Below are 23,533 nucleotides of genomic sequence, written 5' to 3' on the forward strand. Positions count from 1 at the left end.
AACTTGGCTCGAGGCTTGGGGGAATAAAACAAAAGAAAATATTGATTTATCCCTCGACCTCATGTAGTTTTTTTTTCCTAAGCCTCGGAGCCAAGTTTGAATTCTGATATATCGAAAATGGCCTCTTGTTCAAACATATCGCCAAGATCTGAGATGCAAGAAAAAGGTAGTAGGAGTTCTCTATGTCACAGAAACGATACGATTTCGAAAAGTTAGGTCACTCTTTATGATCGCAGAATTTAGTCAGCACCATAATTTCTTCAAACTATTATCTGACGGAGACAATAATTAGATGGTTCCTAAAGTATACTTCTCTCTCAATTCAATTACTTAGATTTTACCCTTGAATTTATCCTAATGGAGCTTTTAGTTTTACCTCGGTTGCTTGAAGTGAAGCAGTATTGTCCAGGTATCATTGGATGAACCTCCCGTAGCTTGTAAACAAAAAATTTTGAACATTTCTTTATTTGAACAGGCAATGAATGATAACAACAATTTTTGAGAAATTTGAAACAAGTTTGACGATGAACGATCCCAGTCTCACGCGACGGATGTTGACCGTTCAACCAGCCAGGAGCCTTCACACCACAAGTTTCTTCCGAGATGCACGAGCTTGTCATAGCTGTACCTTCGTCTGCCCGGAACCATTTTCCCTCGTAAAATGTGCGGCTGTGATTTAAAGTTGGCAAAACATTCCAGGGCATCCACGCGCTGTCAGGCTTATGGCATTTGAACTCAGAGCAAAGGAAACTCGGATCTGAAAAATGTTATTTCATGAAAACAAAAACAAAAAAAAACGCGACAGCTGTGTTCATCATTCTTTATCTAACCAAAGGGGGAAAGGTTAAGTATGTATTGGCACTTTGTAGAGCTAATTACCAGCTTCCTACCGCATTCTGTGGTTGTCATCAAGAGACTAAGGGTTCTTTCCCTTGGATCAGGATGCCACTCCATCGCTACGAATAACAAGTCTCACGTAAATAGTTAGACGATGTTCATGAATGCTCTTAGACAAAGGAGTGTAATTGCCATCAACGTAGTACAAAAATCGTAGTTATTCGTTGCTTTGAAGTCCAGCGCCAAGCTACGCCTTAACGACACCACCGCGTTTCCTTCTTGTTAGAATAAGTAACTAGCTCGTTATCTACTCTAAAGTTTCCCAACATGCTATAGTCCATTTTAGCTAATTTCCTGTCCCTTTTCGAAATATTATTTGTTTGAGTGCAAATAAGGTAAAAAATTCATCAGTGAGTAAATACTGACCTTCCACCCTCAGTGTGACATAATAAGAAGCATCGATTCGTCCTGCTTTGTTAATTACTTTACATGTGTACATCCCCTCATCAGAATACTCAACATAGCCAATGAGCAAGCCAGTTCCATAGCCAGCGGTTCTTGATTGAAGTACAGCGCCATCTTTACTCCATTGCACAGTTTTACCGCTCAACGCATCACATTTTAACTCTACTGCTTCTCCCGTGTAGACTGTTTCATTACGATTTGATCGTCCTAAGGCATTAAAAGAATAAAACGCACTAAACCGTGGATGTCTTTATACCTGATACATGCCTAGCAAAGTGAATCGTTATCTTCACCAAAAGAGAAGGGCAATTTCGTCCACAACATAAAACTCTTTACGCTGAGGTCAAAATGCATAGAGAGGATGAAAACCCAATAAGTGTGACAGATAGCGAACAATTTTCCCACCTGTTGCAGAACACAATTGTTTTGCATCTTGTATCTCGAACTCACTTAAAACTCTGTCATAAAACTGGAGACATGAATTCTTCCTTTGAAATAGGAATTTGATGCTGCACCCATAAAGGCACTCTCTTGGGTCGCCAGCTCAACAGGTGTGTCAACGACGGCTCTGTTATCGACACTTCCATTGAGCCAAATTGTGAACTCTCCGTTGACGTAATTATAAGAAGACGCAACGAAATGCCACGTTTTCTCTTGAACGACTGATCCTACGAGAGATTTCAGTGTTGTGTTCTCTGATGTGCGTAACTCAACGAAAAAATAGCCCTACCCACTGACCATAAAACGAACTCCATAATAGCCAGGTGAAAAGTAGTTGAAGATCGGACCTCTCGTCTGTTCGTGATAGAGCCAAGCCAAGAGAGTCATCGAGTACCTCGTGTCCAGTCCTCCAAGGTTTGGGAATTTTATGAAGCTGGTCAAGTTTCCCCAGAACTGATACGAGCCTCCAATATTACCTCCCGGCCCTGGAGCTAACTCAACGTTCGAGACCTTCCCTGGGAGGTTGTGGTTGTGACTGATGTCTGTTGTCTCGTATTGTCCATTCAAGGGGAAAAGGGCCACGGGACCCAACGGAACTAATAGAAAATTAGTAAAAAAAAAGATTCCATGAGGCACTAAAGTATTTAAGTAAATATGTTCGACAAGATGCGCCATAGAAGAAAAGATACTTAATCAAATTTGCAAAATCCATATATTGGATGATGCATAAGTATTATTTGTACTTAAAAATGAGTAAAAAATTCAGATGGACTTATCCACTAGAAGGGAGTGTAAAAGCATCCTGCGATGAAAAGATTGTCGAATCTCTAATATTACCAACGGAAACGATATATAACTAGAAATATCTCAAGTTAAGGGCACTTATTTGTAATGTCAAAGTGCAAATAATCCCTTTCACATTGATATGAAAAGTTTTTAGGTCTAGTAAGAGATTTCCTGCATCTGGCAGTTACCAGAGAAATTTATAGTGTAACGTTTTCAGCCTGCCATTCCACGGGGTTCACCAACCTTTTTTAAAACAGAGTCCTCTTGCAGCTTGTACTTCTCTCTCAGTCAAAACCCTGTCGTACACTTGAAAGCAAGATATTCTTCCTTTAAGAAATCTTTCATCTCCATCCTTCACTCCCATTCTAATAGCATCTTGAGTTTTTAGCTCAAACTGACCAACGCTTGCTGCGTTACAGACTTTTCCATCCTTCCAAACTTTCTGAACGCCTGTGTCATAATCATAAGAAAATCCAATATAATTCCACGAATAGTGGTTCAGAGAATTTCGTGGTGCTACTCCAGAACCTCCTCCATGTCTTGCCATTAATCTGGACCAAGTTCCACCATTAGCAATCCAAAAATTAACATTGTAATGGTCAGTTCCGAAACTGATCATGGGACCGTCGACATTTTCTGGAAACACCCAGAATAGAATTGTTAAGGAATACCTTACATCCAATCCTCCGTTGTTGGGAAACTCTATATAGCTAAAGGGAGTGCCAGAGAACAGGATAGAGCCACTTGGCTGCCCAAAGGGGCCGGGAGCAAGTTGTATATTATAGGAAATGCCCGGTGAATTTTGATGGGGACCTAAGTCTCTCGTGCCAAACTCGCCGTTCAAAGGGTATACAGCAACTGGAACTAGAGCATCTAGAAAAAAGACAACGAAATTATCGGTAACAAATATAGATAGAGACTGAACTTAACTGAGCTGAGCTTTCGTATTCATGTTTCTGGAATTAGATCATCTCATTATCTGTAGGCTAGAAATGGCTGCCCGAAAGGTTTTACGATTGTAACTATGAAGGGCTAGAAATAAGAAAACTTAAAATAGGTAGCCTTGCCAAAAAGCTTCAATTTTGAAATAGATGTTTCCTTTGCTGAATCCGACAACTCTGCGTTCGATAGATTGCCCAGTGAACAGACACAGTATAAGTCTTTCTGCAAGCCAAGTCATGCCATGAGTTTTCTGTGGGGGGGGGGGGGGGGGGGGTCAGAGGAATTTTAGGGGATCATATGGGGATGTTGTCATACAGGTCTACAATTCACAATTCCAGTCAAGCTTACTGAGATGCGTATTAACAATAAACGTAACTGCAGCTAGGCATTTTATATCTATTCAATTAATTTCTGGCGCGGAGATGTCAACAACAATAATGAGCTTCTGAGAACATCTTTTTGTAGACTGAGATGCGATGGACCCAAGGCATAACTATTCCTTACCTGGAATGCACCCGTAGAAGTCCACCCTCATTGCAATGCGGCTATACCACGTCACTGGATGAGCACGAATATAACGAGCTGTGATTGGTGGGTTTAAAACGTGGCTGACAACAGTATATCGATCAGAATTGCCACTAAAAACCTGTTAAATGTGGAAGATGCAAGAATTACTGATAATGACTTAGAACCCGCCAAAATAAAAACACATTATTGCAAAGGAGGATCAACACGCCCTATCAAAATCGTTTTCTTAAAGCAAAGCAATGTTTTTGGCAACACTTTTCCCTCTCGATGAAGGCGTGCAGTCAATATTTCACAACTACGCATCCCTTTTTTGGTGAAAACTTGTAGCAGGTAAATCCCTCAAAGAGAAAGGAACCACTGTTTACCTCTTGCATGTTCTTAAGGTCGGCAGATGTTGAACCGTACAGTCTTAAATCAAACTGAGGAAAATTGTCTTCTTCCCCAACAGGTTTCTCCATTTTTCCCTTTTAAAATGATGAGTGGCTTACTCAAACCGTCTACTAAATTGTCCTAGTTAGTTAAATTAGTGATGATATAAACCTTAAGCAGTGTAGAAGGCACAAATCAAATAGCAGAACTTGAATTAAGCAAGGTAGGGTTCATGCGATAAATCACAATGAAAGAATCAAACCGTTTGATTTTTATTCGTTTCATACTGAATGAACAGTACACCATCCATGCTGAATCTCAGGCTGCAGCTTTTCACCCATTGATTAAATCTATGTCTTCCTTGGGTGGCTATACGTCTGATCTCGACTAGCTGACCAAATTTCACTTGTAACCATTGAAGCTGATTGGTAGTTCTCGACACCCAACCTCCATTCATACCAGACTGAGGGCGCATTTCCAATCTAGGTTTAATAAACAGAATTTCACCTACCCCTCCACCCTACTTATTTCGATTGTACTATCTCCTAATCTTTTTCTTTCTTTTAAGTCTGAAAGTCTCTTTTTTAAGGACTACCTCACGTTTAGCTTGTATGTTTTGGACCAAAACGAGGCTCCTCCGTCAGGCATGGGTGGAGGTGGGAAGTATAGCTGTCTCCTAGGGTCGAATTTATGACTTTTGTCTCGGTTATCTCAAGATTTTCCCAAGATATTATAAACAGGAAATGATCCGAAATGAAATGCGGAGGACGTGCCCTGGTTTAAGGCGCCTAGCCCAGTCTTGGGTTATTCGCGATGCGCTTAAAAGATGTGAATATAGCTGTTGCCAAATCTTCTGCTTCTGCGGGCATCAACAGATTGAAATATTTTTAAAATTGTAATGCATTTGATACAGTGAAACGTCACAAGCCTTGCTCGACGTGCAGCGTAATAAACATTTGACTCGGTGGAAGCTGTAATATCGGAGTCTGGAATTTTTCTGGTTTCCATTCCGAGACTTTCCATGCAAACAGGGCCTGGAAGGGGGACGAAACCTGTTTATAAAACAAAATTAAGAAAAATACTAATAGTAAAAACTGAGTGAGCAAAACAGAGGCATTTCAAAACCGCAGCTCTGGCGTGGGTGTATTAGTAACAAGCCAGAGACCTTCCCTTTTTACTCCCGATCTGCCGTTCAGCTGTGCAGTTTTGAAGGAATTGATGGTTCCTATTCAAAGAAAGTAACAGATTGAATTTCATCTTCCTTCGTTTCAGAATAAAGTTGTTCTTCTTGTGCCTGTGCTTTGTTAGTGCAAAAAGCCGCAAGCGGACAATCGCACTTGACTGAAATGTATACAGTATATTCTTGTATATAAATAATTTTTTAAAAATCTCTGATATTATCTCGTTGAATTAGTCTGTGAATTTAAAAATGAAAACCGGAAAAGTTAAAAAGCCTGGGGTAACCTTGTATTGAATAAACATCGCGTTTAAGAGAAAGGAGGAATACTCCGAATAAGCTAGAAAATTAAAAAAACATTTATTCACCTTCCCTACAGCCATAAAGTTCGAGTCTTATAGATGGGTGATTGTACCGCCCTTGAACGATGATCCTCACGAAACTAGCGTAGAGAGGCTTGGTAAACTGATGGGTAACCAGGGAGGACCTATCATTGTTTCCAACAAAGTCCTACGAATGAAATTAACAGCAACTTGCCAAAAACTTCAAATCCCAAATTACATAAATAAAAATGCGGAAGAATGGCTTCTGAAAATCAGAATAGAGAAGTAGCCGTAGAACTCCTTATAACTATTACAGTAACGTAAGCTATTAGAGCTACAGTTTACAACAAATTCACTAAGATAACTCGGTATACATGCTATGAGTCTATATCCTTTAGCAGAACTACGTCAGTGAAAGAACTTTGTAGAAAGGCAATATGTCTGCTTTAAATTAACCGTACAGCTTAATAAAGGAAAGATCCTGCGGTCGCATTGAAGTAGGAGATTTCATAACCCGTCGATTATCCCACCTGATTAAGAGGTTCGCAAAATCCGTCCAGTTTTTGACCATGACATATCCTGTACGAGGTGACCCATTGATATGAATCCTGTCTCCCTTGCGTTGCGATTGAGGTGATCTTGGTAACTGTTGTCAAGTTTATTTGTTGGTGTTATTGCATCATATCGTAATGAGAATTGCCTATCTTAAGTATTTGAGGGTTAAATTTAAGAAACCTTAAGCACATAAAGATGGCACTTTAAGTAGAAGAATGCTATCATAATCACGAGATAGAGAGCAAAGTTCAGAAACAGGTTGCTGCTGAAGTAACCTAGGATTATCCAAAGGTATCAGTGCTAGAACGAACAAAACAAATTTACAACGATCTTAAGGGCGTAGGCTCATTCAAGAGTGAGCGAAGAAATTTTATACTCGCCCACTTTGGTAAAAAAGCTTATTCTCAGCTTTTTTATAACAAGAGACCAATGTAGCTGATCTCTTGTATGTGCTGTATTTAGTTTTGTAGATCTTAAATGCAACACAAGGTACCTAAAGGTAAGTTCTAACTAGGGAGACATTTTATTATATATCTTTGATGCAAAGTAAGTTTAGAACCTGCCGAAAGAACTAGGGTCTAGAACTCCACTGAGATTTGTCTTCCCCAATGGCCTTAGAAGCTTTAGGCAATTTGATGTGATAAAATATTATTGAAAAGCTACAATACGTTTCGAATTTGTTCACCTGTATCCATTCTCCTCGATAACGGTAAAGGGAACTCCATGCTCCCTTATATGAACCACTCTCATCAGTGTTCAGCCGGGCGCGCTTAGGCCCATGGTAAATACTATGTGCTGAAGACGCTGTTAAGTCAGTATCTGGAATGGATTTGTCCTCTAGTCCCAAAGGTAAATTGCATCGCCCTAAAAATACGCCAACGTGAATATCATAAATAATTCAGTCATAATGAGCTCTCTAGAAGGACCACGTCATGAAAATCGGAGTGGTTTTCAGTGACGCGTTAGTAAATAACATCCTCCACGCAAGAAACCACGCAATATTACAGTTCACTAAGATAATATAAGTTGAAAGAATTAGCGTCCATCATCATCGATAACGGTTTAGGATGGAGAAGAAAAAAATTCCCTAAGTGATACAACACGGAAACACCAACCAGCTCTGTACACTTGATCGGGAATGATAAGAAATAAAAATAAAGATTGTGGAGTACGTATTTCACAAGCCCTTGTCCACTACAGAATGCATACACTGACGAAAATGTTTCGGAACCCCGTTTCACATTATTATTTTCTATTGACATTACTGAATCATTGTTAGGCCTAGGATAAATTCAAAGTTTGTTTCAATCCTTTCCTCAAGCCTGAGAGTTTCATAGATAATTAACCTTGATTTGGCATTAAGACAATGACAAAGCCATTTTCAAAATAACAAAAAGACCAAAATAAGGCCTAAGAACTAGAACTTAATGTTCAAGACCCATGTAAAACCAACAACCAAGTACCATAGATTATATCTTACTTGCTAAGACTGAAACCTAACATATACACAGTACTGTGAGCAAATCGGAAAATATCTCAGAGGATGTATTCAGTCAAAAGCACGACTAGGTATCTCACTGAGTACTTGATAATATAAACCATAAAACCATTATAGTTGATGGTAATACCTAAGAGGTGTTTGTATGCTATTGCTGCCATAAGTTGTAACACTTGAACAAAATGATACCAAAGCTAACTAAATTAAGGAAAGCGCCAATAATTGAGATATCTAACAGTGTTATTTTGCTTACATAATACAGCGAATTTCTCACTGATGAGCATTAGTCCTGGTTTCCCACAATACAATCATTTCTTTACACAGTGTTCCACCTCTTGCTGTTTGCATGATTCCGTCGAATTTACTTTTTCCTGAAAATTCTAAACTACTAAACCATGTATTTCCTCGAATGATATCTCGTTCATGGCTAATGTATAAAACTTGTAATATAACTGTTGTGTCGAATTATCTTAAACTCACCTTGTGCACCCCAAACGGCGGAATATTCCTAAATTTACCAAGATTACCAAAACAAAAAAATTCCGTAGTTTCAATGAACGGTTCAACTACTTAACCAAACCACATGTCGAAACTGCGAAAACGGTACGTTGTTACAAACCCTCAGAAAAGAGAAGACAATGATACGTATCAAGGAACTTTGTTTCATTCTCCCAAAGGGATTGATGGATCCAACAGCCGCATCATCTAGTACAAAACTTCTCTTTTTTTACTCTAAAAAAACACTTCAATTATGCATCGAACCCAGCTAATCGCAACCTTCGGTGGCGACAATTGTTGATAATTTTTTTTCCAAAAATATTGTAACTAATGTACGTCACGCAGCTTAAGATAACGAACTTGTTTAATGGCTCCTGGAGAGGCTTCATAAATTATTCATGGTGGGTTTAACATGGCTATGAAATGAACTGAGACAAATCGAATTCCTAAAAGTTTCATCCTCACACTGGCCGCTGATCAAACAATTCATTTTCCACGACGGCCTCAAAACAAAGGTCTAGGTTAGGCTTTCTCTCCAAGTCGGTTCTTTGTTGTTAATCACCCCCCACCTCCCTAAAAAGAAGAATAAATAAATTTAAATAATAATAATAATAATAATAATAATAATAGTAATAATAATAATAAAAATGATAATAATTATAAATTAATTAATTAAGAAACAAGATAGGAAAATTGGCACAGACTCTTTTAAAGATCTTTTATTTGAGACAGGAAATCTAAGTTTAAAGATCTTTTATTTGAGACAGGAAATCTAAGTTTAGATGGGTCAGCAGACACTTTATTTCTTGGATAATATAATTCATTGAACATTATGGAATTTTACGAAATGAAAAAAAATTTCCTGGTCAGAAGAAGAAACCACAATCTTTCATCAATCTTATCATATTGTAACCCAAATTCTCTCTCGCCTTTCAGTAAAAACTAAAGGACTACTTGTACAGATTCAAACTGTGCTGATTTATCAGAGGTTCATCTTGAAATGAATTCTTCCCCAACACAGATAAAGTGTTTAGTTGAGACCAGAATCTCTATTCTACACGCGCTTTTTTATTCAGTAATGCACCAATGTGCGCAACTTCTTTTGCGATATAGACGCCATGTTCCTTTAGGAAGACGAATACTTATAACCTGATGTTACAAAACGTAGCTATGTGCAGTCGTTAAGTATGTTATATAGGGAGTCCAACATTATCTAAAGGATCTTTCTGATGTGAAAACGAGGTTTTGTATTCAGAACGGCTTTTGACATATGGTCGGGTATCTTTGAAAAAACTTCAAGCTCAAACTTGCACGAACCAAGGCGGTTTTATTACATCTTTATGGCAATATTATCATGTCAGTTATAGCGATATCGTAGTGGTTGTATCCAACTTTCACCATCATGTCATCTCTTTCTTGCTGTGCTGTCCCGTTATTCAGCTGACATTCTCTTGTTAGCTTCCCGTAGTTGAAGGACTTACAATGACCGTTCACGGCGTTTCTGCAGTCCCTCATGCACTGTAAAGAGCTGCCCACTGACTCCACAGTGGTGATCTTGTGACCTTTCAACAAACGGTCTGCCCCAGAAGAAGTAAACATGACGTTGTTGATTCGGTCGGCAAAATCTGAAAGATAAGGGAAAAAATGCAAATGCAAATGGTGATAATTTCTAACTGACACCCAACGCAGTTTGGCGTATCTCTAGATCTGACAGTCCGAAGTACTGTGCTAAGCCGGTAACTGACAAACTCACCGATTACTAATAATTAATTGTGATTATATATCTAAAATATTTAATATAAAAAGGGTATATCAGCTATTTACATCTAGGCGAACGCGCTAGATAGCCTGACCGTTCCTGTGCAACAGAGGTCCGTCTTAATGAGGTAACTTTCGCGCAAACCGTTGACGTTTTAATCACACTTGGATCCTCATGTCCCTTTTAAAAGAAATGGAGCTCACTTCGCAATTTTAATAGACCTCAATGGAGTACCATGAATTTCCGAAAACAACAGTGTCTATCTGAATAAAGCTTTATCCATCTACTTGATTCAAGAGAACGCTCACGTTCTTACATGAAATTAATTGAAGTGGTCCTCACTCCTTAAATTTCCATGGAATTTTATGGAAATATACCAAGCAATTCCATGATGCCCCCAGGAATTCGTCTGAGTCGTTTTGTGCATTACCCTGAGGAGTTCCATGAAACATTTTACCAGGAATTACATGAGGCTATTTCTTGGGAATAATCGTTACTATTCCTTTAAAAAGAAAAAGGAGTTTATTTTACAAACCTAAATTGTTTGTTGTGAAACAATATTGTCCAGGTATCATCGGATGGACTTCCCGCAACTTGTAAGCAAAGAAGTCCGAACATTTCTTTATTTGAACAGGCAGTGAATGATAACAGCAGTCGTTTCGAAAATTTATACAGACTTGACTATGAATAATCCCTATCTCTCTTGATGGATTTTGACCGTTCAACCAGCCAGGAGCTTTGACACCGCATGTTTCTTCCGTGATACATGAACTTGTCATGGCTGCTCCTTTGTCTGCCCGGAACCATTTCCCCTCGTAATATGCATGGCTGTTATTTAAAGGAGGCCAAACACTCCAGGATTTCCATACGCTTCCCGATTCAGCTTTTAAATCGTAGCAAAGGGAACTTGGATCTAAGATCAATTTAAAATGCAGCCCGTTAAGATACAAATTACTTAATGAACATTTTCATTGTAACCGAAGCACCGAGCTTAAGATTTTTCATATCCTCCTGTTTTTGCTTCACCTGCTTATCACAACAATATTCTAGCGTTAAGTCAGAGAACGCTTCGCATGAGCCCCACATGTCATTATTTGGCCAACTTTACTGATGGATCAGCCTTTACTGATCCTTTACTTTATCAACCTTTACTTTATCAGCCTTTACTTTATCAGCCTTTACTTTATCAGCCTTTACTGATGGGTGGATGCCCACTCTTGATAAATCTTTAATTTAGCTCATCTAAAATGGTAAGGCCTATTTTGATCATTTACGAAAAAATCTTACAGTTCCTCACTCCATTTCCGACATTTTCAGTTTCACGTATCGTAGTGTATTAAATAGTAAAAGACTTGCCCTCCACTGTCAAAGTGACGTTGTAGGACGCTTGGATATCCCCTGCCTCGTTGATTATTTCACAAGTGTATGTTCCTTCATCAGATGGCTGAACGGAGCCGATAAGCAGGCTCGTGCCATATCCAGCGCCGCTCTCTTGAATTACAGTGCCATCTTTGCTCCAGCGCGCAGTTTTCCCTCTCAAAGTCCCGCAGTCTAATTCCATCGCCTCATCTATGTAAACACTTTGTTTGGCATCTGATCGTCCTGAGAGAAATTTAAAGAAAGTAATGTCGAAATGAATAAAAGTAATAAGAATTGTATTGGGAAATAACGTGTTGGAATTTAAAGAAAAAGATTTGTAATGACCGAGACGTTTCAGTGAGTCATTTATGACGTGTACCACTAGAACATGTTTTGCAGTCGCGATATGAGAGCACATGGTCTATCTTTCGAAGTTTTAGCTTTTGCTATGATTGTTGCACGAGATTTCCTTTTGTATTAGCGGCACAAGGCACGAAAAAACTTGTAAGTATCGATCGGTTTATATTTAGCTTTCCTTTTATTTGTCATTCGGTTGTTACTTCGCTTTGTTTAGCGGACTTATATCTTCAATTTCAGTGAATCGTTGTTCGTGTAATAAAAGAAGTTTGCAGTTCAACGTATCTCAGGTTTACCTTCCAAGCCGCCTTCTAGTAGTGAACATTGGGTTCCTACAAGATTTTTCCCATCTTAAAGAATGACCGAGATTTTCAGTGCTTTAAATATCAACTTCGTGCCGGTGAGGAAATTTTTGGAAAGCCTGGTAGAAGCGGAATCATCAGTTGTTAGAGCTTGAGCTGAGGACCTATGTTCCTAATATAATAGTCATATTGCAGTGCACCTTATTAAGAAAACACACCTGTAATGCGCGTTAGTAGACTAAGCCAAAGCTAGATTAAACATTACCTGTAGTGGAACATAATTGTTTGGCATCTTCAATCTCGCTTTCGGTCAATGCTCGGTCGTAAAGCTGGAAACATGAAACTCTGCCTTTGAATCGGCCAGCTTCCCCAGGCATCCCTCCCATGGTAACATTCGCTTGTGTTGCCAGCTCAACAGGTGAGTCAATAACAGTTTTTTTATGAACGCTCCCATTTACCCAAAGGATGAACTCTCCACTGAAGTAATCGTAAGACGAGCCAATGAAATGCCAGGTTTTTTGTTCAAGTGCGGACCCGGTGAGAACTTTCAACGTTTCTGATGGGGATTTCCGCAGGCTCACGAAGAAAGAGCCGCTTTCAGTGACCACGCATTGAACTCCAAAATAGCCAGATGCGAAATAATAGAAGATAGGACCTTTCGTCTTTTCGTGATAGATCCACACCAAAAACGTGAATGAATACCTTGTGTCGAGTCCTCCAGTATTTGTTAACGTGATAAAGCTTGTTTCCATTCCCCTGAACTTATAGGATCCTCCTTCACAACCATCAGGCCCTGGGGCTAATTCAACATTCGACGCTTCCCCTGGGGGGTTGTGGCTGTGACTTATATCTGCTGTCTCGTAATGTCCATTCAACGGGAAAAAGGCTACGGGTTCCAATGAAACTGAAAAAAGCAAGGACAAGATTGGTCTCGCGGTTTATGTCGTTAGCATTTAGTTTTTAATTCCTTGAAAGACCTAACTTTAAAAATATTTCACCCTAAGGCTGAAAAATGAAACATACCGTCATCAGACGAAAATTATAAGTTCAAAAGACTAGCTGAAATAGCTTGCCCTTCACGCTTGAAAGGCCTTTTTGTATGCCAATTATTCTCAAGATTTTCTGGTATAACTTGCTACACTACGTGTCGGAGCTTTTCCCACTGGATTTTCTGGTGCAATCTGCTACACTACGTGTAGGAGTTTTTCCCACTAGAAGGAAAACACTTTTTATTACAAACAAGAGATAATAAAGCTGTGATTAATGCTCAAAGTTATAAAGAAGTCCTTTTCAAACTATAAGTCTCAAGGTTTCTAGTCTTTCAAGAAAGATGGAATATGCATCTCGCACGTTGATTGGAACTTTTGTTCAAGATTAATTAACTGGAAGTCCGATAATTTTCGAATTTGCGGCTCAGTCTTGGCCATTGACAACCCTCTGGTTATTCATGAAGTATAGAAAGGTCTAGATATTACAATAATATAATTTGGATCACATAGGAAACTCAATGCCTTCGCTCGATCGTCTGTTTGTACTATCTACTTCAATACAAATGCAATATTTTTACATTAAATTTTAGGAACCGTGTTTAGGTCGGCAAAAGGTGGTTGAAAAAAGACCAACCTTTTCTGAAACAGAGCCCCCTAACAGCTTGTACTTCTCTTTCCGTCAAAGCTTTGTTGTACACTTGTAAGCAGGATATTCTCCCTTTAAAAAATCTCACATCTTCATCCTTCTTTCCCATTCTTATATTATTTTGAGTTCGCAGTTCAAAGTGACCAACATTTGCCATATCGTAAACTTTTCCCTCGATCCAAACTTTCTGAACGCCTGTGTCATAGTCATAAGAGAAACCGATAAAATTCCACGCATAATGCTTTAAAGATGTAGTTTGCACTGGTTTAAAAACTCCAAGTCTCTCCACCAATCTGATAAATAATACCTTGCCGAGAATCCACATATGAACACCATCGTTATCGGTTCCATAATTAACGATGGGACCGTCGACATTTTCTGGGAATACCCACACTAAAAGTGTCATGGAATATCGCATGTCCAATCCTCCATCGTTGGGAAACTCGATGTAGCTCGACGAATTACCAGAGAACCAGTACGAGCCATTTGGACGGCCAAAGGGACCTGGGGTGAACTGTAAATCGTGGGGAGTGCCTGGTTCATTTTGACTGGAACTAAGGTCTCGTGTCCCAAACTCGTCGTTTAGGGGGTACACTGCAAGTGGAACTGGAGGCTCTTAAAAGAAAAACAGATTACGCGCTTAATATAAAAGATTGAATCATAACTAGAATAATTCCAAGTTTATTCAGCATTATTTGTTTCTTTGTTTGTCAAATTACCATCGACATGTCTTAGCTTTGTTTTTCTGCCGTCACTGCCTTAGGAACACAATTGGATGGTGCGGGATTTTAGAGCAACAGTTCAAAAAATCGAGCGCAAAAAATTTTATTTGAAAAGCACCTCAGCGGTTACTTCTTAGCCTCATTTCCAAAATCGAATGTAAAATACGCACCTATCTCAGGTTCCAGTTGACTCAGACATCTATTTGCTTACTAATTAACGATACAGATCATGATAAGCCCAATAATTACATTGCTCGATTGTTGATGAGGGCGAATGATCTAGTCATTTCAATATAGATCTACCGCTCGTTCAAACAAAAAGACTGGCTCGTGTTTTTATTTCGTTTTGTTTACAACCATACACTGTTCAACTAATTACTCTACTTCCTGTCATGGAATAGATAGCGAGTAAATTAGCCAATCAGATTGTAGAAATTATTCTAGAATGCAGGTAGATTATATAACAAAAGTTTAATCGTATCTCTTTACCTGGAAAGCACCCGTAAAAGTCCACCCTTATAGAAATGTGATTATGCCACGTGACAGGATGAAGTCGAATATAGCGGGCCGTGATTGTTGGGTTCAAAACATGGCTCACCACAGTTCCCTCATCCGTGTTACCACTGAATACCTATTTGGAGGTGAGGTTAAGAAACATGCGGATCACCAAGATGAGAAAGTTTCCAAAAGTGAGCTCAGTCCTCGATTGAAGTAAGAATTAATTGTATCTGGCTGGTAACGGGCGTCAAAAAATTAAAAATCCTAGTCTCCCATCAGAAAGGAAACCTCTGGCCTTGGAAATTTCAAGTTTCAAGTTCTAAGTTTCGATTTCTCGTGTGGGAACACAGAGTTAGACTTTCGCTGACACCTTTGACAAAACGAATTGCCTCTTTCTTTAAAGGAGTTGGCTAAGAAATGCTGATGACTCATAGCGGTGATGTAACATCGCTCACCCAAGCCTTTGTAATTCTGTCATGTAGAATCATGAAAAAATCCATGTACCGATCTGGAGTCGAGTGTCAGTTTGTGTAAATCTTGACAAAAAATATTGACTGTATCAGGCATAGCCGGTTCAGACACACTCTCAGAAAAATGGCAAACCACCAAAAACTAATTTTGAGAGAGAATCGAGTAAACCAACCGTTTGATTTGTATTCGTTTGATAGTGATGGAACACCAAGCCCTCAGAGCTGTAGTGCAAGGAATACGACGTCACCCACTGGTTATGACCTTGGTTCCCTTGGGTTGCCACACGTCTGATTACAACCCGCTGACCAAATTTCACTTGTAACCATTGATTTGGATCAATAACTTTTGCGCACCACCCTCCTACGCTGTTGGACGTAACGTGCCGGTGTAGCCTGTAAGAGAAAGAGAAAATCAACCCAAGAGACTGTGAGCCTTAGTAAGTAGTAGCACTAGTAGTAGTTACGTGACTGTGAGCCTTATTTGGAGGCTAATTCCTCTAAAGCTGAATTTAGACTCGAGGTATCTTGCCTCTTAGTAAGGATATTAGGAAAACTGGGTTGAGACATCTTCAAGGAAGCAGAACTATCAAAGCAGTGCAATGGGTCTAAACGTGCTTTTTAGAACTAGTACATTTTCTACGCAAAGCAGAAACGTGAAAACTCCAAATCCGACAGAAAATTTTTCAAGTCTCCTCTTGGTACCCAACGGGTTCAAATTCGAAATCTACCCCGTTGGACGCTGTGGGGGAAACCTGATACCTTTTACGAGCACTCAGGAAACTCTAGGGATGAACTTATGCTGAATTCAGCAAAAGTTACTTCGTGATACGTGCGACTCACGTGTTAATAGTATGCTCGTGTGAGAAAGGAATGATCACCTCACAGGTTGTCCACATAGGATAAATTTGTGAAACGTGACTGGTTATCCGCAGATCCTGGTGGGATCTCCGTAAACTTGAGTGATCTAAATATCATTGGTTTTCACGTGACGTGATCAGAATTGATAGATAAGGAATTGTCAATCTATTTGAGATTTTTTAGTTTAGTTAGTTATTAGAGCAGCTGAAGACTTATCTTTTCTACAAATTTAAGGTTTTTCGCCTTATGATAAAGCAAGGTTGAATTTCTAATCTTTTGCGTGACATGATGTTAAAATCAGTGGCTGCCGAGGATGCTGTCACGCAGGTTAAAAAAGACTTACTTATCGGCCGAGATTCACAATCTAAACAGTTCTTGTATAAAAATATAAAAGTACTCACAAAGATGTTTATGAGCCCTCAGAAGATAACTGCCGGCTATTTATAACCAAACTCGATGAAGCATGTTTTGTTGGCCTCCAGCCGCCATATTTGTGCCCCTCAGAGAGACATAAACATGGCATCTCCGTACAAAGCCCTAAAAACTTTTTGTTAAAACATTTCTTCGAATATCTCCCACACGAAACATCGCACAGACCTGAATCTTTGCGAGACTGTTTGAATGTTTATCTCCTTTATCTATTTGATTTTAGACTCAATCTGTTGAATGGTTTTGATCAAATGATGGTGTGACAGTGAAAACCGGCCATAAGATGATAATGGTAATTTAAAGAGAAAGGAGAGGGAGGTTTCTGGTTCAGATCCTGAGCAGGAAATCCTAGTGCAGACGTCTATATCTTTCCTTCTTTATGCTCTCATGTTTTATTTTGCACATCACACCAGATCCCGTTGCATAGCACTATCTGACATACTACTGATCCAGTCAGGGCATACTAGACTTTATTACACGACTCGGGCAGTCAGAGGGCCAATAACTAAAATCAACCAATCAAAATGCTCTATTGCGGTCAATATTCTCTCAGTATTGGACCGGGCACTGTCCCGAATGGTCCCGAATGATACCGCACTTGTGTCCCTTTAAACTTTAGTCGTATAATAAATCTTTTATTAACCAAGCTTGCTCGGGACCGTACTGGAAGAATATCGGCGCTCGGTCTTTTTTGTACGGACCTCGCTGCACTCGGTCCGCACTGTCAAGACCTCGGGCCGATATTCTCCCAGTAAGGTCCTCGCGCTTGGTTAATAAGATACATGTATCAGTTATTTTATCGAAACTCTTCAAACCTTGCATAGTGGGGCGCGCATCGATAATCATAAACTGATGATGCCGTGATGTCGGAATCAGGGATTTTTCTGGTTTCCATTCCGAGACTTTCCATACACACAGGGCCTGAGAGTGGAATGAAACCTATTGTCGAGATAATATAGCCATAAGTATCACATCAAAATTAGATACTCAAGATCTTATTTTGACTCAGTTGATATAGTTACTTTAAATAACTTAAATGTTGTTAACAATAATTTCTAGAGATCAAAAGATAATGTCCATGTGACAGTGAGGAGATTTTATCGGAACAAAGGCTTCGCAGTGGAATTGGAAAAGCGTTTGATATAAAAACAAGTTTTGATCGTCTCTGCAGGTTAACTTCAGAAGAATTTGTTTTTTCATTTGTGCTGAATGACGTTTTCACAGTTGTCAACGTTCACATTGCTTTAGGTCCGTGGTTATGAAGCAGCTTTGAAAGGAAGAAACTGTATCGCTAGCTTACCTTCCTTGCAGCCGTAAAGCTCGAGTCTTAAGCAAGCGTGGTTATACCATGTTACAGGAATAAGCCGCACAAAGCGAGCATAGAGGGGTGTGGTAAACTGATGGGTAACCACTGTTTCTCTGTCAACATTTCCAACAAATTCCTATCATGGATCAACCAACCAACAGACACATTATAATTTAGGCCTATGTAACCTTACTACTAAAATTATAACTTTCCACGTAGTACCCATGAAAATGCCAATTGAGGGGGTATCATAAAAAAAATGCCTAAACATGAGAAAATTCGGACAGCTTTTTATAAGACATTAATTTTAAAAAGTAAAGAACGACCCGTTACGTTCATTTAAACTACCCTGATGATTGTTTGTTTACGCAATCTCAGTGCTTTTTTGTATGTTTGATTTTCAGTCTTATATGCCTGAACGTATCATGACTGATTATATCAGGAAAATTAATTACCTAAAGAGGGAATTCCGTGTTAAATTGCACACGAAAACTGATATCGCACGAATTTTCCTTGAATCGCATAATTAAATGAAAATAAGAAAAAAGAAAACACCAATAACATTATTCGTTTATATCCTGAGCGCGAAACAAGAGACGCGAAACAATATCACTTAGCCTCGTTTTCAACGCGCAATTTCCTGCTAAATACCTCGCTTCGTTGACCAATCAAAATGCGAGATTTTATTCAATTATGCCATTCTAAGGATAATACACTAGAACTCACTCTTACTAATATGCAATTTTAATTTTAATATTCATTACTTAGCTCTCAAGCTTTTTCCGACATTTAACCTCAGTGACATAACCTGATCAAGTGGTTCACAAAAGCCGCTCAGAGATTGTCCATAACAGATTTTGTATGATTTAACCCACTGAGAATAGTCTTCTCTCCCTTGTGTAGCAATCGCTGTAATCTTCATTATCCTTCTTAAATTAACCTGTTGATGAAATTACGGAAATTTTGGATTAAAAAAGTGTTAGATGAAAAGGTCCGTCTGTTCAAGAAATGGGCCATGTTACGGTTGTATACTTAGTTGCCAAGCCTTTGATTTGGAGTGAGGCTGAAGGTGACCTTATTGTGATAGAGACCAGTATCTAGTTAGCATTAAAAGAGTAATTTACATTTAAAAAGCAGCAACGTTTGTACTACAACAAGGTCACCCTTAGCCTCACTCCAGCTCAAAGGCTTGGCAACCAATCATGCAACTGTAAAATAGGCTATTAAAAAGGGCTACGGGGAAGAGGATAACATAAAGAGGAGACGTAGAAAGAAGAAGAGAAGAGAAGACTTAAAGGAGGTGGAATAGGAATGTAGAAGAAGAGGCTGACTGAGATGACGGACAGGAATCGCGGACCCTAAAATTGTTCAAGATCTTACCGAGATTACTAAACGAGCCAATTGATAATAATTTAATTAATAATTAATAATTAATTAATTAATTAATTTTAATTAATTATATCTCTTTAGCTCATCAAGGTAAATTCATCATAAAACTTGTAAACAAAGTACATTTTACCTGTAACCATTCGCCTGGAGAGTGGTACTTGACGCACCATGCGCCTGCGTGAGAAGCGGTCCGGACCAAGTTAAGTCTGGCATGTTCTGAACCAGAATATGCGTTATACTGGGAAGATGCTGACATGTATAAACCAGGAATAGAATGGTCTCCAAGTCCCAGAGGTGAATCACAACTTCCTGAAAATAAGAGGCGCACAATAATGAATCCCATAAAAACATGCTGAGCCATTATAAAACACTGCGAACTAATCAAGTGATTTAGGAATTTTTAACTACGCTCATTTACAAAGCCGACCACAGTAGGATTAACCACTTAATGGTTCTTCTGCCATCAAGTGGGTGTCCAGAAGTTTCTGAACAGAAGTTACCATGCTGTACACTTGGAATAACTTCGTGTAAAATGTAATTTGTAATAATGCTAATTAGCATAAATTAATATTTTGCCGGCACGTATCAAAGGAGTGGCGGCGGATGCGAGGAGCGCGGAACGCGGAGAGTTATTATTCGTGGTTTGTAATTTAAGGTCGTTCGTTAGGCGAGGCATTCTACGGGCAGCCTTTGCCGTGTTAAGTTGTTAGACTTCGTTTAAATCTACATATTCACTTATTTATTTATTTATTCCTTTATTTTTTCCTGAAATTTTGTACGTTCTCATTAGATTTTTCTTAGAACTGTACTCGCATATTTTTCAGTAACTGTGTATAACATGTCATTCATAGAAAATTCTTAAACCCCGAGGGTGACTCCACTGCCATGGTAGTAGGCATTTATAGATTATGCTAGTAAAAGTGGCATATTATGCTAGTAGCATTGCTTTTTTTTGGCCAAATTATGCTAATATCATGCTCTTTTTTCCAAATTATGCCACCGTTTTTTAAAATTATGCTCTTTGAAAAAATGCAAATAAGTCCAAGATATATATTTTTTAACTAGAAGCCGTTCGTCTACAGGAAAGAAACGCAACACATCCACAATGAATTTCAAATAAACATGTGGTTCAGGTTAGACCCGGGCTCAGTGCTTCACAGTGAACTACAACTGCTACTAGTTTAACTAAAACTTTAAATATCGATTAAGGTCACCAAGTGCTTGGTACTAGAGACAAAAAATTATCAAATAATGGCATCAAAAACGATCTGATAATTATCAAAATGCGCAAATTATGCTAGCATTGCTACTTGGCAGAAATTATGCCAGTTTGCTCGAATTATGCCAAAAATTATGCTATCATAATCTATAAATGTCTACATGGTAGGGGGTACACGTTCCCCGTTTTTTCCACCTGATGGTTTTCATGAGTTTTCGTGTCCCGCTTTGGTGCATTTCATTTCCTTCAATCGTAAAAGAATTTTGTGAGCATATCAATTTGGTGTTAAATCAACGGTAAGGTGGCTTGACCGGCTTACGCGCCCAGATGTCAACACTTTGTGTGCCCGGTTGAGAAGTGGAGGCAAAATAATTTTTAGCGTTTGTTCAAGGGAAACGATGAGCGCAGTTCATACAAATTGTTTTGATTAAACTAGGAATATTAAATGCCCCTGAAGTGTCCCGATGGGAGTTTTGTGCCCCCTACAGTTGTTTTACGCAGTGAAATCTGGTTCGTCTAAATTTGGAGAAACCTTGCCTTGATACTTTGGCATCAGATCGTTAATCGTGATTCGATACCAAAATTTCTTTGATTAATCTAGAGCGCAGTTCATCGATGAATTTGTTTAATTTGTATCCCATTTCCACCATGGTCAACATTTTATCGTTGCTGTGGTTATTCTGTCTGAAAAACGATCGTACATTGTATTTCATGCAATGCTGTTTCCAATTTGACCCTGAATAACATGATTAAGTTGTAAAAGAAAATGAAAACGCAAACTCACCTTGAACGAACCAAACTCCGAAATGTTCCTTAAGTAAACAAACAAGGTATAGTTATTGACTGAATATGAAATCGTTTAAAAGCAAGAGAAATAACTATGCATGATTACAAACCTTTTGGATCCAGAACAGCAAAATGTACACAAAAACATTTTCTTTCATTCTCTTGAGACGCTTTGAACGCTCGAACAAATGGCGTCCTTCGGGATTAAGATCTTTTCCAAGTCTCTATATCTGGATAAATTAAATATCATAACGTTGGACAATGCGCTTTGTAAAAGCGGTCTTCAAGCCAAATGATTTGCTTCGGTTTAAGTCAAAACGTATGCATTATCATTTAAATCATAGCAACGAAAAAGCAATATTAGACAGTTTTACACAAGGCAGCTTTCGTCGAGTTGTCTCCTCGAACCTGACTTTTTAAGAATTATCATATGATTGGAGGTTTGCGTGATGATCTCTAGCGTGCACACTAAAACTGAAACTTAAGCATTTATTAGTTTTAAGACAATTAGTTTGGTGTCAAAACCGAACAGCAGCACGCACACAGCAGGATAGATTGCTTGTAAAAATTTGACTTCCTTTCGCCGTGTTTGGGATCTATCCTCTCTGGAAAGTTCATTCAGTAAAGGAATCTGTTGATTTGCATTTTCTGTGCGTTTAAAAAAGTCGTTGAGTTTAATGTTAAGAAAGGAAAATAAAACTCTGAACACACTGATAAAAGAATGTTTTCAGTAATCTTATATGTTATCCTTTACAGAAACACAGCCAATTATTCATCATGAAATTTTGCAACGTTTTGGTTCTGTTCGAAGGTTAGCAATACAAAGAACTTTCTCAGCAGGGGAGGGGTTGTTTCCCCGGCATACATTGCAAGATACTTAGCATATTTTTCACTGTTTTTCACCATCCAAAATGAAATTGTTCAAGACCACGCCAGGCAATTTCACAAATCTAGTGTAGTTTTGATATGAGAGCTAGCCCCAACTACAACTTTTTTTATCAAGTCCGATGCAAGAAGTTCTTCAGAATTGAACTTTTGTATTACTGACATTGAGCCGACAAATAAGCAAATGTAAATACGAAAATAAACCAGTCAAAACTGTGAAAGTATCACTATTCAATCACAAGAATTTTGAAAATTGACCGACGGAGAGGATTTTGTATGCCGCAAGTTTTTACGCAAGTTTAAACCACAAAATTGCCTAGCAAAGGAATATGAACTTAAATTATCACTAATAAAAAAACTTCGTTCAAAGCTGTTGAGAAAGACATCATTTTTAACGTACCCACAGATAGGATCTAACTTCTTTACCGATGTAAGAATGAAAATGAGGAGGACTTATATCTATATATATATCTGTTAGGCTTAAAATATTTCATGAGTACAAAATACTTATTAATAATGCCTGATCTGCGGTTCACTTAAGCCGAGAGACACTCTTTCGTATAATCCTTTGAATGCTAAGTATTGTTACACGAATCCCACATCCCAAGGAAAGTTACCTTTTCAGTCCTTAACAGGCGAAATATGTTGTAAAATCATAAAATTACCTTTTTTAACTTAAGAATCAATGCTGATAAAAAAAACTGCCGATAGTCTAAGCAAACGAACTATTTCAATAACTATGTCTAGTAGTTCATGATGTCCGTCGGCGTGACAATGCCCATTTTAGAAGTGGTTAACAAAATTGCTAATTATTGTCAGACAAACTTCAAGCCCGACCGCTATATGTTTCTTAAAGTTATTCCACCTTGAGGCGATTTTACGATTTAATGACATGTATCTTGATCCATTTTCATAGGAATTTGCAAAATTTGGTGTGGAAAACGACAGAGCAATAAGCGGCGTCATAATCGGCGAAAACGTGAGTTTGGTTTATCTTTCTTATTAGAATGCAGTGATAGATGACCTTTATTCATACACGATATTATTTTAAGCTACAAGCTTGGGGGGTCGTGTAAAGAAAAAGGAAAATTACAGGTTATGTAAAAATAACTTGAGTAAAAAAATTGACAATGATATATA

At 38.6% G+C, this 23,533-nt stretch overlaps 1 protein-coding gene and 1 pseudogene across 2 annotated transcripts in view; both read right to left on the reverse strand.

The window, feature by feature from the left end:
- Window positions 1–8,732, reverse strand: part of LOC148743288 (uncharacterized) — a 12,527-nt pseudogene extending 3,795 nt beyond the window's left edge. The window contains exons 1-12 of the transcript XR_015988861.1: window positions 8,541–8,732; window positions 8,402–8,429; window positions 7,115–7,287; window positions 6,399–6,536; window positions 5,914–6,055; window positions 5,271–5,420; window positions 4,631–4,815; window positions 3,976–4,117; window positions 2,773–3,402; window positions 1,708–2,339; window positions 1,264–1,509; window positions 377–757 (exon numbers count right to left, since the gene is read on the reverse strand). The product of XR_015988861.1 is annotated as an uncharacterized LOC148743288 (transcript). The remainder of the gene's footprint in view (window positions 1–376; window positions 758–1,263; window positions 1,510–1,707; window positions 2,340–2,772; window positions 3,403–3,975; window positions 4,118–4,630; window positions 4,816–5,270; window positions 5,421–5,913; window positions 6,056–6,398; window positions 6,537–7,114; window positions 7,288–8,401; window positions 8,430–8,540) is intronic.
- A 391-nt stretch (window positions 8,733–9,123) lies between these two features.
- LOC148743289 (uncharacterized) lies at window positions 9,124–21,743 on the reverse strand. The gene is made up of 13 exons (XM_088725539.1): window positions 21,619–21,743; window positions 21,507–21,534; window positions 19,634–19,812; window positions 18,923–19,054; window positions 18,109–18,250; window positions 17,624–17,747; window positions 15,695–15,914; window positions 15,043–15,184; window positions 13,820–14,446; window positions 12,462–13,100; window positions 11,535–11,780; window positions 10,714–11,091; window positions 9,124–10,044 (listed from the first exon to the last, which is right to left on the reverse strand). Exons 1-13 carry the CDS (start codon window positions 21,664–21,666, stop codon window positions 9,758–9,760), a joined length of 3,192 nt encoding a protein of 1,063 aa, XP_088581665.1. The 5' UTR covers window positions 21,667–21,743; the 3' UTR covers window positions 9,124–9,757.
- Between the last annotated feature and the right edge of the window lie 1,790 nt (window positions 21,744–23,533).

The sequence above is a fragment of the Stylophora pistillata genome, chromosome 1, assembly GCF_964205215.1.
Source record: "Stylophora pistillata chromosome 1, jaStyPist1.2, whole genome shotgun sequence".
NCBI lineage: Eukaryota > Metazoa > Cnidaria > Anthozoa > Scleractinia > Pocilloporidae > Stylophora > Stylophora pistillata.

Bases quoted from the DNA above. Each gene is read 5' to 3' on its own strand.
- LOC148743289 (XM_088725539.1), bottom strand. From the start codon at position 21,666: ATGAAAGAAAATGTTTTTGTGTACATTTTGCTGTTCTGGATCCAAAAG. The intron at 15,185-15,694 runs GTTGGTTTACTC...ACCTCCAAATAG, and splicing joins AAACGAATACAAATCAAACG to GTATTCAGTGGTAACACGGA. The intron at 11,092-11,534 runs GCAAGTCTTTTA...AATTGATCTTAG, and splicing joins CGTCACTTTGACAGTGGAGG to ATCCAAGTTCCCTTTGCTAC.